General features: G+C 37.1%; 1 protein-coding gene and 1 pseudogene across 1 annotated transcript in view; one reads left to right on the top strand and one right to left on the bottom strand.

The window, feature by feature from the left end:
• The window catches only part of Nup210l (nucleoporin 210 like), a 118,772-nt gene that overhangs the window by 36,766 nt on the left and 63,013 nt on the right, over window positions 1-18,993 (bottom strand). The window contains exons 17-20 of the mRNA XM_078027512.1: window positions 5,202-5,394; window positions 1,426-1,514; window positions 685-789; window positions 296-397 (exon numbers count right to left, since the gene is read on the bottom strand). Coding sequence (XP_077883638.1) covers window positions 296-397; window positions 685-789; window positions 1,426-1,514; window positions 5,202-5,394 — 489 coding nt within the window. The remainder of the gene's footprint in view (window positions 1-295; window positions 398-684; window positions 790-1,425; window positions 1,515-5,201; window positions 5,395-18,993) is intronic.
• Window positions 11,357-12,253, top strand: LOC101963536 (small ribosomal subunit protein eS7 pseudogene; annotated as a pseudogene).

Below are 18,993 nucleotides of genomic sequence, written 5' to 3'. Positions count from 1 at the left end.
CTTTTCTAATCTCCCATCGCCTCTCACCAGTTTCTGAATTAATGGCCATGCAGGTCATGGTACTAGATGCTTTTTATAATTAAGTTCGACCAGAAGCAAAAACTGCCCAGTACAATACTTAGCTGTAGGAAGAAACACCCTATTTTTGATTGAAGAATCTATGTAGATTAACAATGGAAAGAGAAACAAATATCACTTTTGTAACAAATATTAAACATACAATATTTTTCCAATTTTTCTCCTAAGAGGGAGCTTTGGTTTGAGCTCATCAATCTGGAATATTTCTACAACTCACCTGGACAGAACTTTCTGCTTCCATATACGTGATGGTGACAATATCCAGTTCACTGCTGTTGACTAAAAAATAACCAGATCCCTCCACAAGGTTAAATATTTCCTATGGAGAAATCAGACAAACAATATTCCATCCCCTTCCCTTCTGTTTACAAACAACTCAATGGAAATTAAAAGGTTAAAAAATTAAAAGATTAAGGTCAATGGCCAAAAGAAGAAACTAATTGTTAAAGTATAATTGTTAAGGATATTGTAGCTAATCATTATAATTTTGATATGCGTGTTTCAGTGATTTTCAACACATACATGAGCTTTTATAACTGTTATACTGTTAATTAATAGCCTTCCCTCCAATATGATGCCATTAAAGTAGACCCATAAAGCTTCTACCTTCACACGAGGGTGGTTATAGATGGTGGCATTCTCTGGCAACACAGTTACATCATCGACCAGGAGCAGCTCCACAGCTGCAGATCTTGGCAAGTTGGAAATATCCTGGCAATGTAATAAGAACCTCAAAGGTGAATACAAACTTTTAATTCCTCAGTTTAGTGAGAAAAATATGAGTACCCACTCAAGTGCCAAAGATAACAGAGTCACAGAGGTGTACAGTTTTAAGATTTTATCAGTTACCAAAAAATTTTCAGGAAGAAACTTGAATTTCAATCATTTAATTTATAGTTCTTTCTTTCTTTTTAAGTTTTATTTTAACTCAAATTTTTGTACCAGGTATTGAACCCAGAGGTGCTTAACCACTGAGCAATGGCCCTAACCCTTTTTATTTTTTATTTTGAGACAGTGTCTCACTAAATTACTCAGGGCCTCACTAAGTTGCTGAGACTGTCTTTGAATTTGTGATCCTCTTGCTTCAGTCTCTCCACTGAGATATAGGCCTGTGCCATTGTGCCCTGCTAATTATATATATATATATATATATATATATTTAGAGAGAGAGAGAGAGAGAGAATTTTTTAATATTTATTTTTTTTAGTTTTCGGTGGACACAACATCTTTGTTTGTATATAGTGTTGAGGATCGGACCCGGGCCACACACATGCCAGGCGAGCGCACTACCGCTTGAGCCACATCCCCAGCCCTAATTATATTTCTAATACCATGATCTCCACTCACTTTTGGACTTTTCTTCTCTGAATAGCCCACAAAATTGACTCCAATGAGTACAGTCCCTTTGATCTGATGTACTTTAAGGATCTGATGACCTGGAAATGTAGAAAAAAATTTTGAGAAACAATAACATGTAGAATACAGAAGTGTCTCCAGAAAACCAAATTGTGTTTTATTGCAGGGGAGAAAAATACTGAATGGGGAAATACACAAGTTTTTGTGCTGACCTGCCACTATATTCCTATATGACCCCATGCAACCAATTTATCTCTCAGTTCCTTTTTAAATGAGGAAGTGAACTAGGCAAAATAGAAAATTTTATCCAGCTGTGATGGTCTCTGAGTCCAAAAATAAGCTGAAAAGAAGTGTATGGAAATTTTTGTTCAATTTACAAATGGGAATGACAAATAAAGGGATAGTCATTTTACTCTTCTAAACTGTTCTTTTTATGTAAATGTTGTATTGATCACTCAAAAATTTTATACGGTTAAGCTTTATTACATCAATTTAGACTCCTTAACCTAGCAAGTGAAGGCTTCTATAATCTGATCCTGCTTTAATAATTCATTTGCTCTTTTTTTTTTTTTTCAGTCCTGGGAATTGAACCCAGGGCTACTAAGATACATCCCTAGCCCTCTTTTCCTTTTTTAACTTAACAAACATGAATCTGCCACTTTAGTTAGATCAATTCTTTTTTTTTAAATATTTTCTTAGTTGTCAGTGGACCTTTATTTTATTTATTTTTATGTGGTGCTGAGAATCGAACCCAGAGCCTCACACATGCTAGGCAAGCACTCTACCACTGAGCCACAACTCCAGCCCCTAAATCAATTCTTTAAAAAAATTTTTTTTGGTTGTAGATGGACACAATACCTTTATTCATTCATTCATTCATTTATATGTGGTGCTGAGAATCAATCCCAGTACCTCATACTTGTTAGGCAATCACTCTACCACTGAGCTTCAACCCCAGCCCTAGATCAGTTCTTATTTTAGCCTTAACTCATGATGATCATGCCTAAGTTTCTGAAGCATTTCCTGACTACACTATATTCATTCTACAAAGATTTATCAAAGGCCAATTATGTGCTAGCTACTATGCTATACTATGAGGAAGAAAACACAATGCTTTCTTCTAAAGAAATCCAGTTTAGTGAGGGGTGACTGAGAGTAATCCAATCACTATGATGCAGTATGAGTGTTATTATAGAAAAGCATGTACAGAACACACAGGTAGATTAAATAAGGGTACAAAGAAGGAATATTTACTTGAAATTGGAGATAAAGAAGGATAGAAAATTCCTAAATCTCCTAAAGATAGGTTTCATTCCAGTGAAAAATGCAAGAAAAGCATGATCTAAGGAAAAAGAATATACAACATATGCAAAGGGAAGAGGCACAAACCTTGTCACGGTTAAGGATCTAAAATTTAGGTGAGAAAATATAGGCTATGTGTGAGCAGGAAAAGGTGAAGCCAAAAAATAAGCAGGGACTGGTAAGCAAAGCTATAGCATTTGGATTTTATCCTGACAGATACAGGAAGTCCCAGAGACAATATGATAACAGTACAGTCGGCAGTTAGGAGTATGGGCTTTGTTGTTATTGAGTCTGTTGCTTCCCCTATTGACCACTGTAATCTTATGTCCTAAGACTTCCTGATAGAGGAAAAACTAAACAAATGTTTGATAAATGAGTACATTAACAAAACAGGGATAATAATGCCAATCTGTCATGCTTTACATGAGAGGATTATGTGAGAAAATATACATAAAGGACTTGGTGCAGTGCCCAACTTGTCCTGAGACAAGTTCAGTATATACTATCCCCCCAAAAAAGTTTTTAAGCAGGTCATAGTAGTGCATGCCCATAATACCAGCAGCTGAGGAGGCTGAGGCAGGAGGATTGTGAGTTCAAAGCTAGCCTCAGAAATTTAGGGAGACCCTGTCTCTAAATAAAAAAAAAAAATTTTAAAAAGGGCTGGGGATGTATCAAAACAAAACAAAACAAAGCATCTCTAGGTTCAGTACCCAGTACAAAAAACAAACAAACAAAAAAACCAAAAAACAAACATTTTTTTCAGAGAAACATTTGGATTTGTATTTCAGAATGATCAATCTGGGCATTAGTGTCGAGACGGACTAGAGAATGGTAGAAATGGGATGAGATGTTAGGAGGCTGCTATGATAATGCAAGAGAGAAGTGATGAGGATATTATTAGTGATGGAGTTGGAAAGGAAGGGATCAAACAAAAAATATCTAGAAGGTAACACTAATGATATTTGTGACTGATTAGCAGAGGGTATAAAAGGAGCATCTCTTCTTTCCCATTTCTTATACACTAACTACATCATGCCACTGGTCTTAGTATCATGGTGACACATTTTCTAGCTAAGGTCTTAAACTTTTGTAAATTTGGGTGTAAGCTCTTTCTTTCTTTCTTTCTTTCTTTCTTTCTTTTTGGAGGTGGGCACTGCTGGGGATTGAACCCAGGGGCTTGTGCATGCAAGGCAAGCACTCTACCAGGTGAGCTACATCCCCAGCCCTGGGTGTAAGCTCTTGACTAGTAGAGAATGGATTAAATCTTAATTCTTCTTTTTCAGATTCCCTGTGCTGCCACTGAATGGTCCTACCATCCACTCAAATGCTCATGTCAAAAACCTAAAAGTTACCTTTGTACTACTTTCTTCTTAACCTTCAGGATTTGTTTGTGGTAGATTGTTATATTAATGAGCCACAATGATTCACACCTGTTGGTATTCATGCCCTTGTGCAGTCCTCACCCATCTTGGCTCCTGTTTTGGCTAGGTGACTTGCTTTAAGTGAAGGAACATCAGCAAATGTGCTGCGAACAGAGGCTTGTTACCTTCTTAAAACCTCATCTAATGGTCCCTTCTTTAAACCTATCTCTCTTGCCTTCTTCAGATCTCTTTCTCTCTCTCTCTCTTTCTTTCTTTTTCTTTTTTTTTTTTTTGTACCAGGGATTGAATCCAGGGGTGCTTAACCACTGAGTCATATCCCTGGGCCTTTTAATTTTTGTTTTGAGGGTCTTGCTAAATTGCTTAGGGCCTTGCTAAATTGCTAAGGCTGGCATTGAACTTGTGATCCTCCTGCCTCAGCCTCCCAAGCTGCTGGGATTACAGGTGTGCACTACTGCACCTGGTCTTCAGCTCCTTCTTTGTACTTTCTTTTCCCACCACCCATTTCAGGTCTGGTAAGTGTTGTTTTCTCAAGGTAGGCTTCTTTGTTTTAACTAGGTCAGGTCCACCATTATAAGGTCTAATCTGCATTGGTGGTATAGTGGTGAGCATAGCTGCCTTCCACCATTATAAGGTCTAAAGGCACCCTATATTTGCCCTTCAAAGGGACTAATACGGTTATAATGTTTGAAGGCTGACTTTCCCACTAAACTAACTCTATGAGGGCAGTGGCCATGCCTGCCTTATACACCATATGGCTCTAATGCTTAGCAGAGTGCCTTACACATGGTAGCCATTAAATTAATATTTGCTAATAAATTAATAATATTTCCATAATGTCAGGCAAATGATAGGTAATCACCACATTTTAAAATTAATTTACTTTTATCTCCTTATGAGAAATGTTAGGCCTTAGACCTTAGCTTTGCACACAAGGAAATCTACCTGTAGGTTTTCTAAAAAATACAAAGATGAAAGATGATATATCATAAAATACAAAGTAAAACCCTCACCTGTAAGGAAATACTTAGCGTGAACCATTTAGCAGGAATAGCATAAGAAAGGATTCATAAATGTTCACAATACCATGTAACCGGGTCTGCCCACTGCCATCATCTTTGGCTACCATCTCCATTGACTTATAATCTTCAAAATGGGCTAGTGTCTCATTGGAAGATTTCCATTCTAGCATTAGTGAACTGAAATTATCAAACTTTCTCCTGTGTTGATCAAACACTGCCAGTTCCAGAACTGTGTCCCTCAGGCTTGATACAGGAATCTGCATTAAAATGAAAGGATAATGAAAAAAAAACAACACAAAATCAATATCCTAAGAGGTGGTAAGATAACCTTGAAGCTAGAGATCATGTTTCCTCTTATCTTTTTTATTTTATTTATTTGTTTTTTCGTGGTGCTGGGGATTGAACCCAGGGCCTTGGGCCAGCACTTTATCTCTGAGCTACAGTACCTAGGTCCTAATCTTTCTAATTTAACATTTTACAAATCTATGGATATTTTGAAAGAAAAGTATAATAAATACCTGTGTAAAGTTCATTGAGATTCACCAATTCTTCTTCTTTTTTTTTTTTTTTTAATTTTTGGTACTGGGATGGTACCCAATAAGCTTTATCCCCAGACCTTTTAATTTATTATTTTGAGATGGGTCTAAGTTATTGAGTCTGGCCTCAAACTTGTTATCTTCCTGCCTCAGCTTCCTGAGTTGCTGGGATTACAGGTGTGTACTAACACACTTGGCTTGATTAACTACTTCTTAACATTTAATTATATTAACTTTTTCTTTCTCTCCCTCTTCTTTTTTAACTTCCATGTATGGGGAGGAAGGCTGTTTTGTTTTGTTTTCTGAGTAATATAGGCATCATGGCACTTTACCCCTAAATATTTCAGTATGAATTTCCTATGAATGAAAACATTCTGCTATGTAAGAGAAAAAATATTCCCATATGCAAGAATATTAACATTAATTCAATGTCATCAAATTTATAGTTAACATTTTAATTTCCCAAAATGTCCCCTAAAGTGTCTATTAATTCTGTTTTTTAGTTTTGAACTAGAAGTTAATCAAGATGTATATGTTGTATTTGTTTCTCCCTCTCTTTTTTATTTTTTTGGTGTTGGGGTGGAACTTTGAGACTCACACATGCTAGGCAAACACTCTACCACTGAACTTAATCCTCATCACTGGTTATTTATCTCTTTTAGTTTCTTTTAATGTAGAAAAATCATATCTTCCAGGCATGGTGGTACACATCTATAATCCCAGTGGCATAGGAGGCTGAAGCAGGAGGATTGCAAGTTCAAAGCCACCCTCAACCACTTAGTGAGGCCTTGTCTCAAAATAAAATATAAAAAATGAGTGGGGGGCTGGGGATGTGGCTCAAGCGGTAGCACGCTCACCTGGCATGCGTGGGGTCTCAGCACTACATAAAAATAAATTAAAAGGTGTTGTGTCCACCTAAAACTAAAAAAAAATAAATATTGAAAAAAATGAGTGGGGATGTGGCTCAGTGATTAAGTGCCCCCTGGTTTCAATCCTGGGTGTCCCCAAAAAAGAAGATACCTCTGCCCTTTTGTGTTGTTTTTTATGACATTGATTTCTTTGGAGTCTAGCCCAAGTTTTTTGTTGAATGTCCTATATTTTGAATTTCTTTGGTTGTTTTCTCATGATTATATTCAGATTAAACTTTGTGGCTGGGGGTGTAGTTCAGCAGCAGAATGCATGCTTAGCATGTGGGAGGTCTTAGGCTCATTTCCCAGCACAAGTAAAAAAAGTATTATTGTTATGATTATTTTACAAAATCACCTAATATGTGATTTATACTTATTATACCAGAAAGTGTGTTTAGTGTTACACCGGAGCTTTCTCACAGGCAAGCTGATTGTTAGTACCTCCTCGTTACAACTCTGAGAATGGTGATGCCATATTCATAGCTTGAAATTGATCATGATGGGAGTAAGAACATAACAGAAATTAGAAAATATTACAAATCAGGTCCGTTAAACATTATTTAGCACATCATTACACGTAATGTCATATTACTGTTCTATTAGTAATAACAAATCTGATCATCTGCTAATGGTGGTGTTTGATGCTAGAGATCTCTCTAGTATAAAAGTACAGTTTCCAGAGTTTGGGATGGTACTTTGAAATCTTGAGAATATCCCATTTCCCAACAATTTTTACCTGCTAATTTAAAAATCCATTAAGAACTTTTGCCAAGGCCAATTATTACAATAAGGTTACAAAAAACCAAATCTCTAGCTGGGAGCAGTAGTGCACTCCTGTAATCCCAGCGGCTTGGGAGGCTGAGGCAGGAGGATTGTGAGTTAAAAGCCAGTCTCAGCAACTTTGAAGCCCTAAGCAACTCAGTGAGACCCTGTCTCTAAATAAACTACAAAATAGGGCTGGAGATGTGGCTCAGTGGTCAAGTGCCCCTGCGTTCAATCCCCAGTACCAAAAAGACAAAATTTCTAATTCCATGATTCCTCTTATATAAGCTGGCATTTCTCTGGAAAAGAACATTCCTTTTTTCTTCTCCATCCTTCCCTTTCTTCTTTCATCCTTGATTTATTTCTCCCTCCTCTTTTTCTTTCTCTCTTATTATAAATTTTTTTGGGGGGGGCAGTGTTGGGGACCCAGGGTCAAGCACTCTAGTGAGCTACATTATGGTACTTTCCTTATTATAATTTTAAGCATCTCTATACCATCATGGATTTTATTTTTAACTTGATATTTTTATTATTATCATTTTAATGCTCAAACTGTCTACAGTTTCGTTATCAGGAGCCTTCTCATACCGCTTCTTTTTGAGAATATACCATTAGTCTTTGAGAAAAATCCTTGCTTCCTAACAGAAGCTGTTTGGGGCTCATGTTGTACTTTCATTATTGAGCTGGAATCAGTTATTTCTCCCAGGTGCTCTGATTTTCTTAAATGAGGAATAATCATTAGAAACAAAAAATGTTGGTTCGTTGATATTGGGGAATAGACCTTTTCATTGTACAGAGATAAGAAATAGAATTTGTTTAAAAAATCATGGGTTACATAGCGGTCTTAAAAACATGGCTACAAACTCTCATCCTTGAGATGCTCAAACTTGGGATTTACTAGTCAAAAACTTTTTTGGGGGGCTTGAACCCAGGGGACTAATCATTCCTGCCTCTGCCTTCTGATCTGCTGGGATTACAGGTATGCACCACCATGCCCAGCAAGTCAAAGACTTTTAATCAACTATCTTGTTCAAAGAATGAAAGGAATCATGTTTCAATAACCAAAAGAAATATAAGAGGGCTGGGGTTGTGGCTCAGCGGTAGAGCAGTCATCTGGCATATGTGAGCCACTGGGTTCAATCCTCAGCACTATATAAAAATAAAATAAAGATATTTAAAAAAAAGAAATATAAGAATGATGTCTCCTTTCATTTTGAATATCAGTAAAGGAACAGAAGTTATAAAAAAAAAGAACCAAAATGGGGTTGGGGCTGTAGCTTAGCGGCAGAACACTTGCCTAGCATGCGTGAGACACTGAGTTAGATTCTCAGCACCACATAAAAATAAACAAATAAAATAAAGGCATTCTGTCCACTTACAACTACCAAAAGAAACAAAAAACAAATAAATAAAAGAACCAAAAGAAGTTTCTAAAGTTGAAAAGTGCAATAACTGGAATGAAATATTCAATAGACAAATTCCTTCTTCCTTTTTTCCATTACTCCCGTACCAGGGATTGAACTCAGGGGTATTTAACCACTGAGCCACATCCCCAGCCCTTTTTCATATTTTATTTTGAGACAGGGTCTTACTAAATTGTTTAGAGCCTCACTAAATTGCTTGAACTTGTGATCCTCTTGCCTCAGTCTCTCCAGTCACTGGGATTACAGATGTGAGCCATTGCACCCAGCCTTACTAGACAAATTCAATAGCAGATTTTTTTTTTAAATATTTATTCATTTATTTTTTAGTTCTGGACGGACACAACATCTTTGTTGGTATGTGGTGGTGAGGATCGAACCCGGGCCGCACGCATGCCAGGCGAGCGCGCTACCGCTTGAGCCACATCCCCAGCTCCCTCAATAGCAGATTTGAGCAGGCAGAAGAGAACTTGCATACAGCTCAATTGAGACTATCCAGTTTGATGAACAGAAAAGAAAAAAGAATGAAGAAAAATGAACAAGCATCTGAGACCTGTGGGACATCATCTTGTGTATCAATAGCAAAATGGGAGTGCTAGAAAAAGAAATAATGGAGAAAAAGAGGAAGAATGAACATTTGAAGAAATAATGGCTGAAAATCCAACAAACTGATGAATAACACTAAACATTCAAGGAGTTAAAAGAAGCTAGACTTAGAAAAAAGCTCAAGAATTTCCTTGCATAAATTCAAAGATACCCATATCTAGACATATCATAGTCTGTCCAATGTTGAAGACACAAACAGAATTGTAAAGCCAAAAGAAAAAGGGATTTATATTTATATGGGATCCTTCAAGGAATTAATAGTTAATCTCTCATCAGAGATCATGAAGGACAGAAAACAGTGAGAGGACATAGTCAAAGTGAAAAAAGACAGCTGGGGTTGTGGCTCAGTGGTAGAGTGCTCACTTAGCATGCATGAGGCACTGGGTTCGATCCTCAGCACCATATAAAAATAAAAATAAAGAGGGCTGGGGTTGTAGCTCAGTGGTACAGCGCTCACCTGGCAGGTGTGAGGCACTGGGTTAGATTCTCAGAACCACATATAAATAAATAAATAAAATAAAGGCCCATCAGCGTCTAAAAAAATTAAAAATAAATAAAATAAAGATATTATGTCCACCTAAAACTAAAAAAAAATAAAAAAATATGTATAATGTATAAACAAATATGTGCAAAATATATTTACATATATATATATTATTTTTTTTTAATGACAAAAGAAAAAGACTAGCCAGGCATGGTGGTGCATGCCTATAATCCCAGTGCCTCTGGAAGCTGAGACAGGAGGATTGCAAGTTCAAAGTCAGCTTTAGCAATGGTGAGGCGCTAAGCAACTCAGTGAGACTGTCTCTAAATAAAAAAAAAAAATACAAAATTGGGCTGGGGATGTGCCCCTGAGTTCAATCCCTGGTACCAAAAAAAGAAAAAAAAAAGAAAGAAAGAAAAGAAAAAGACTATAAACCAAGAATTCTTTTCTTTTCCAGTGTGGGTGATCAAACCTAGGGCTTTGTGTATGTTAGGCAAGTGCTCCAACACTGAGTTACATCCTTAGCTCCAACCAAGATTTGTATATTGAGCACAGCAATCCTTTCAAAATGGAAAAGTTAAGATATCCTAAGATCTAATAAAAATGGAGAGGGGCTGGGGATGTGGCTCAAGCAGTGGCGCGATCGCCTGGCATGCATGCGGCCTGGGTTCGATCCTTAGCACCACATACCAACAAAATCGTGTCTGCCGAAAACTAAAAAAAATAAATATTAAAATTCTCTCTCTCCCTCCCCCCCATTTAAAAAAATTAAAAAAAAATGGAGAGAATTTGTTGCTAGCAGAACTGCCCCATGAGAAATGAAAAGGTAATTGGATATGGTGGCACATGCTTATAATCCCAGTGGCTTGGGAGGCTGAGGCAGGAAGATTCCAAGTTTGATACCTGGCTCATCAACTTATCGAGGCCCTAAGCAACTTAGCAAGACCTTGTATTAAAAGGAAGAATAAGAGGGGCTGGGGTTGTTGTTCAATGGTAGAGCACTCACTTAGCATGTGCGAAGCACTGGGTTTGATTCTCAGCACTACATAAAAATAAATAAAATAAAGGTATTGTGTCCAATTACAACTAAAAAATAAATATTAAAAAAAAGAAAGAATAAGAATCAGAGAACTTAAAGAGAGACAGAAGAAATGAGTTTTTGTTTGTAATTATTTTTCTCCTAATTTAAAAGACAAATGTATAAAGCAATAGTAATAAATCTGTTGGATGGGTATATGATATATAACTATGTAATCTAACAGCACAAAAAGAGGGGGAAGAAATTGAGCTATACAGGAGTGAAAGTTTTATATATTTCTGAAATTAAGTTGCTCTTATTTCAAACTAGATTGTTTAAGATTAATATGTTAATTGTAATCCTCAAGGACACAACTAAAAAAAAACTCAAAATAATATAGCTTAAACAGGCATTCAACAAGGAAAAGATCATATTCAGTTTCAGTAGGAAGACAGTGAAGGCCAAAGTCAAGAAACTAGCCTAATTTGAATCTAGCATCCCTCAGGCTCTTCTTGAGCTGGAGAGGAAGTTGGAACTTTAGGCACAGCTAAGGAAGCTGAACATAACAACAGTCAAGGAAAATGAAGTTGGTGATGGTCACAAATTGGTTATCATCTTTGTTCTCATTCCTTAACTGAAATCTTTCTAGAAAGTCTAAATCTAACTAGTACATGAATTGGAGAAAAAACTCAGCAGGAAGCACATTATCTTTATTTCTCAAAGAAGAATTCTGCCTAAGCTAACTCAAAAAAAGTCATGCAAAAAATAAGCACTATGTCCCAGCAACTGCATTCTGACTGCTATGATTGATATGATCTTTGAGGACTTAGTCTTTGCAAATGAAATTGTGGGCAAGAAAATCTGAGTAAGACTGGATGGTAGCCAGTTCATAAAGGCGTATTTGGACAAAGCACAGCAGAACAATGTGGAGCATGAGGCTGAAACCATTTTTTCTGGTGTGTTATAAGAAGCTCACAGGGCAAAGATATTAATTTTGAATTCATACAGTTTCTGTTATAAACAAACATGACTAAATAAAATATCATTCACACACACAAAAAAATACAATAGAAGAACAAGAAATATTAAAATGGTACACTGTAAAATATCTACCACAAAAGGAGGATGAAATGGAGAAATAAAGGAACAAAACAGATACATGACAGAGAAAACAAGTAGCACAATGGCAGAGATGACTCCCACCTTGTCAGTAACTGCACTAAATGTAAGTAAGTTACACATGCCGATAAAAAGTTCAGGATTAGCATAATGGATAAAAAGTATGATCTAGTTATATGTTGTCTACAAGAGAAAAGTAAAGGTTAAAAGTACAAGGTTGAGGAAAAAACAATATATTTTGCAAACAGTAATTAAAAAAAGAGCTGGAGTATTTATATTAATATCAGAAAAGTAGACTTTAAAACAACAACAAAAAAATGTTACTAGAGGAAAGGAAGGACATTTTAGAATGATAAAAAAACTTGTTCCAACTGAGTGGTTTTTGTTTCCAGTTCCTGCTGGGTTATTACTAAACACTTAGGCTTTTTTTTTTTAATATTTATTTTTTGGGGTAGATGGACACAAAGCATTTTATTTTACTTTTTTTATGTGGTACTGAGGATCGAACCCAGCACCTCACACGTGTTAGGTGAATGCTCCACCGCTAAGCCACAACCCCAGCCACTCACTTGGGCTTTCTTGCAGTTGGATTGAATTTTTACTCATGGTGGGCCTCTTGGGTCACACCTGAGTTTATGCTAATGATGATTCAGGATGAAGACTGATCAAAACAGAAAGAACAATGTGATTAGAAGGATGGTGCTTTGAGTCAGGTAATATCAGCCTAATCTCCAGAGAGAAAAGAGGCTTTGGAGATTGAATACAGTCACATCGACAATGATTTCATCAATCATGCTTACATAATGGAATTCCATTAAAAAACCTGGACACCAAAGCTTGGTAGAACTTCCTGATTGGTAAATACACTGATAACTTCTACCTGATATATTCTCACCAGATCCTAATTTGATGGGTAGAGGGCACAGACAATTCGGTCTAGGACCCTCCCAGACCTCTCCCATTTTGTTGATAACAGCTTCATTTCCTTTATAATAAAACTGTAACTGTGAATCATTCTTTTGTTCTCGTTGTTGTTTTCTGGTGCTGAGGATTGAATCTAGTGCCCACCCATGCTAAAGCACTGTAGAACTGAGGTACATCCCCAGCCCCTTAGTAAGTAATTTTTTTTAAGAAGGAGGGAGGAAGGGAGGGAGAGGGAGAGAGGGAGAGAGGGAGAGAGGGAGAGAGAGAGAGAGAGAAAGAGAGAGAGAAAGAGAGAGAGAGAGAGAGAGAGAGAATTTTTAATATTTATTTTTTAGTTTTAGGTGGACATAACATCTTTATTTTATTTTTATGTGGTGCTGAGGATCAAACCCAGTGCCCAGTGCTTGCCAAATGGATGTACCACTCAAGCCACATCTCCAGCCCCCTTAGTAAGTAATTTTAATAAATCATCAAATCGTTTGTCAGGAGTAAAGGTGGCCTGTAAGCCCCTCAAGTTGTGGCTATTGTCTGAAGTGAGAGCAGTCTTTCTGGGGACTGTGTCTTAAAACTGTAGAGCCTGAGCTAACTCTGCATAAATACAAATCAAAACTATTCTAAGATTCCATCTCTCTCCAGTCAGAATGGCACTTATCAGAATACAAGCAACAATAAGTGTTGTCGAGGATGTGGGGAAAAGGCACACTCATACATTGCTGGTGGGACTGCAAATTGGTGCAACCACTATGGAAAGCAGTATGGAGATTCCTCAGAAAACTGGGACTGGAACCACCATTTCACACCCAGCTCTCCCACTCCTTGATTTATACCCAAAGGACTTAAAATCAGCATACTATAGTGACATAGCCACATCAATGTTTATAGCAGTCAACTCACAACTGCTGACTATGGAAACAACCTAGGTGTCCTTCAACAAATGAATAGATAAAGAAAATGTGGTATACATACACAATGGAATATCAGCCTTAATGAAGAATGAAATTTGCTGGTAAATGAACAGAGCTGTTGAATATCATGCTAAGCAAAATAAGCAATCCCAAAAAACAGACTGAATGTTTTCTCTCATATTCAGATGTTAATTCACAATAAGTGGGGGGCTATGGAAGAACAGAGTTACTTTGGATTAGCAGAGAGGAGTGAAGGGAGAGGAGGAGTATGGGGGTAAGAAGGTAAGTAAAATGAATCTGATGTTATTATATATATATGACTACATGATCGGTGTGATTCTACATCATGTACAACCAGCAGAATGGGAAATTATACTCCATTTATGTATGATGTGTCAAAATGCACTCTACTGTCAAGTGTAACTAACTATTTAGAACAACAACAAAAGAACTGCACTATAGTATAACAAAAGGATCAATCTATTAAAAATATGTAACAATTATAAATGTATATGCACTTAACAACAGGGTTCAAAAATACCTTAAGCAAAAAGTGACAAAACTGAAGGGAGAAATAAAGAAAAAGAGGAAGAATGAATATCTGAAGAAATAATGGGGGTTGGGGTTGTAGCTCAGCAGTAGATCGCTTGCCTCACAAGTGTGAGGCACTGGATTCGATCCTCAGCACCACATAAAAATAAATAAAATAAATAAAATAGAGATATTGTGTCCACCTTAAAAAAAAAAAAGAAAGAAAGAATGGCTGAAAACAAACTGATGAGAAACAATGAACATTCAAGAAGCTCAAAGAACTTCTGGCACAAATAAATTTGACAAGATCCACATCTAGACATGTCATATCTGTCCAATAATGGACAGGAGATCAAAAGACTTAAACAGCACTATAGCCAACTAGACCTAACAGATATCTGTTATTTGCAAGGACAGCAGGATACACTTTTTTTGTGGGGGGGGTACTATGGATTGAACCCAGGGTGGAGCCACATCCCTGGTCCTTTTTTAAAAAAATATTTTATTTAGTTTTATTTAGAGACAGGGTCTCATTGAGTTGCTAAGGGACTCCGTAAATTGCTGAGGCTGGCTTTGAACTTGCAATCGTCCTGCCTCAGCCCCCTGAGCTGCTGCGATTACAGGACTGCACCACCACACCCAGCTAGGATGCACTCTTCTTTCTTTCTTTCTTTAAATTGTTTTCTTTGTAGTTGTAGATGGACAGAATGACTTTATTTTATTTGTTTATTTTTTTTATGTGGTGCTAAGGATCAAACCCAGTTCCTCACACATGCTAGGCAACAGCTCTGCCACTGAGCTACAGCCCCTGCCCTGGGATACACTCTACTTAAGAACACATGGAACATCATCTAGCATAGGCCATGTGTTTGAACAGAAGTCTCAGTAAAAGTACTTGAATCAGAAAGTTGTTCTTGAATAACAACGGAATGAAATTAGGACTCAATAACTGAATATTTGTGATATTCAAAAAATGTGTGGAACTTAAAACACTCCTGAATGGGTCAAAGAAGAAATTATGAATTAGAAAATGTTTTGAGCCAGATGTGGTGGCAAAGGGCCGTAATTTGAGAAGCTCAGGAGGCTGCAGCAGGAAGTTTGTGAGTTCAAAGCCAGCCTCAGGGACTTAGCTAGGCCCTTAGCAACTTAGTGAGACCCTGTCTCTAAATAAAACACAAATCAAGGCCGGGGATGTGGCTCAGTGCTTAAATACTGGTGGGTTCAATCCCTGGTACCAAAAAAAAAAAAAAAAAAGTTTTGACATGAATAAAAAGAAAATACCAGACACAGTGATGCATGCCTGAAATCTCAGCTACTTGTGAAAGTGAGGAAGGAGGACTGCATTAAGAGTGGCATAGAGGGTTGGGGATGTGGCTCTGTGGTTAAATGCCCTGGGTTCAATCCTTGGTACCAAAAAAAAAAAAAAAAAAAGAAAAAAGAAAAGAGCTGGAGAACAGGTACTCAGTGAAGTGGGAGACTGAGGGAATGTACTGAAGTTTAATATAAATATATATAAAGTTAATTAGAATTTATCTAAACCACAAAATGCATAGGTGACTGTGACTATTAGGAGAAGTACTCTGCTTTTCTCAGTTTAGGAGCAGAGAACTGTGGTGGTGGTGGTGGGGGAACCATCTTTTGGAGTCATGCCTAAACTTGAACCTTAGGAAAACATAATCCCCTTCATCTCCCCTGAAGATTGCTGCAAAGTGCCATAGACAATGACCTGGTAGCAATCCATCTGAATAATTTACACAATGAAATCACTGTAATCTGGATATTCTAGTCTAAATCTGGTGAAACCCACTAGCCAGCAGCAGGGACAGATGGGGCTGGGCTCACTCTCTGAACACCAAGGACTCTCAGGTGCAAAAGAAGCACCCCACCTATGCCAGAAAGGGTTCAATCTGCTGGGTGGGGGATATCCCTCTACAATACAAATGGGCCCACTGGTTTCCTGGCCAGCAGTGGAATTCCCAGAGTCACTATGTCCATGTGAAGGGAGGCTGGGGTGAAGTATTTGCAATTAACTCTAGACCTGTGGTGATTCTCTCTGCACACCAAGAAATCCCTGAAAGCACAAAATGGCTACCAGAGTGGGACAGGGATCTGACTACCAGGCTGGGGAAATGTGATTCCAGTGGAGCACTCTGGTTCATAGGCCCACAGCAGAAGATGCAGAGCTGCCTAAGTTCACTCTGGAGGAGGGGGGCATGGAGAAGACTGCATGAATAGACTAGGTGGCTGAACTCCATGTTGTTTTTGGAAGCCAGAGACTGACTGAGAGATTCTCCAGCCCAGTGCAGTCAGCTGCCTTCAGTCCTACAGCCAGCCAGGGTATATGCAGCCAGCTTGGGCATTGGCCAGGCCTCTAATGCCTGGGGATTTCAGAACTTAAAGCACCTGGAAGAAGTATCTTCATGCTAGATCTTGGCAAGAGGACTTCTGGTCTTTTTTCATATCTGTTTTTTATTTCACTTGTGTGGTATTCTATGTTGGTTTGTTTGGCTTACATCACTACTTGTTATTTCATGTTTTTATATAATGTTAGGTATTTCTGATAACTCAATTAGATTTTTCTCTTTTTTCTTATCTCTCATTTTTAGTCTCTTTCCTTTCTTTCTCTTCTCATTTTTCTTCTGTTTCTCTTCCCTCTCCTACACTGTTTTTTAAATCTCCCTGTCCCTTCTTTCCCTTTTCTGTTTTCTATATGGTTTATATTAATTTTATTTTCTTTAGTACATAATTTTTCATCCTATTCTATATAATCAGTTCCCCTTTCTTTTGTTTGATGAAGGCACAGAGAATATTTTTCATCGAGTTTTTTTTTTTTCTTTCCTTCTTTGAACTGGGAATTGAACCCAGGGTTGCTTTCTACCACTGAACTAGGTCTCCATTCCTTTTTCTTTTTTCTTTTGAAACAAGGTTTCACCAAGTTGTTCAGGGACTTATGCTAAGTTGCTGAGGCTGGCCTTAAACTTATGATCCTCCTGCCTCAGTCTCCTGATTCACCTGGTTTACCTGTGTGTGCCACCACACCCAGCTACAACAAGTTTTTAATGTGTCTGTGTGTGTGTGTATAATTAATTTTTAAAATTTATATATGACAGATATATATTGATATAAATTTTTCTTTAAAGCTATAGCTATTACTGGTGGTTACTCTCTCCTCTCAAAACTGAGTTGGATTAAGCATAGCACTTATAGCACTTTAACATGCTGAGTAGGTGCTTTGGGGCTTAGATAAAGCCTTAGACTGGGGCCCATCATAAACAGAAATCAGCTCACAAAAAAAGACCCTCAAATAACAATGGTAAAGATTTTTATCCCAAAAGAAGTGCAAATTTCAACATAGAAACACAGATAAGATGAGAAAGCAAGGAAATAATATTCCTCCAAAAGTTACTGAATTACTCCCCAATTACTGAATCCATAGCTACTAAAGTGAAGGAAATGTCAAAGAATTTTAAAATTTGATAGTTCAAATGATCAGTGGAATAAAAGAAGAACTAAGTAGTGAATTAAGGAACACAACATAGGATATGAAAGAACATTTCATTAAAGAGGGAGTTTGAAAAAGAACCAAACAGAAATCTTAGAAATGATAGGCACAATAAGTCAAATAAAAAACCCAGTGAAAAATGTCTCGAATAGACTAGATGAAGCAGAAGAAAAAATATCAGGGCTTAAGGACAAGGTGGGTGAATCGTAACATTCAGACAATAATAATAAAAAAAACAATAGAAATAAAAAGAAACTACAAATAGATCTCTGGGACAATATTAAAAGACAAAATTTAGGACTCTAAAGTCTCAGCCAGGGACTGGGCCTGTGGCTCAGGGATGAATATCTCTACCATTGTTATTTGAGGGTCTTTTTTTGTTTTATTTTTATAAAAAATAAGTAAACAAAACAAAGGGATGCTATCCATTTATAACTACAAAAAATTTTTAAGTTAAAAAAAAATAAAGTCTCAACCAGGCACCATGGCACATGCCTATAATCCCAGCTACTCAGGAAACTGAGGCAGGGAGATCACAAGTTTGAGGCCAACTTCAGCAATTTAGCAAGACCCTGTTTCAAAATAAAAAATAAAAGGGCTGGGGATGTAGCTCAGTGATAAGGTACCCCTGGGTACCTAGTACCCTAAAAAACAAAACCAAAAAAAAAAAAAAAAAAAAAAAACAAACAACTTTTTAGATCTCAAGAAAGGAATGAAGATGACAGCTAATGGCACAGAAAACTTATTCAGTGAATTAGCAAAAAAAAAAAAAAAAAAAAAAAAAAAAACCAAAACTAATCTTGTAAATACTTGGGAATAAGATGAACCTGCAACATACTGTTAGTATTTGTAACTACAAATACAGATGACCAAAAAAGAGCTGCTCCATGATATGATAGTCAAAATGCCAATAATTCAGAATAAAGAAAGAATTTTAACAGCTGCAAGGGAGAAGCTCCAAGGGACTTATACAAGCAAACCTACCAGAACAGCACCAGATTTCTCAAAAGAAAATAAAGGATAGGAGAGCATGGAATGATATATTTCAAGCCCTGAAAGAAAATAACTGTCAACTAGATCACATTATTCAGCAAAGCTGTCCTTCAGAATTGGAGAAAAAACAAAAACTTTCCAAGAGAT

This window comes from Ictidomys tridecemlineatus, chromosome 11, assembly GCF_052094955.1.
Source record: "Ictidomys tridecemlineatus isolate mIctTri1 chromosome 11, mIctTri1.hap1, whole genome shotgun sequence".
Taxonomy (NCBI): Eukaryota; Metazoa; Chordata; class Mammalia; order Rodentia; family Sciuridae; genus Ictidomys; species Ictidomys tridecemlineatus.
This window is presented reverse-complemented; position numbering and strand designations above follow the sequence as displayed.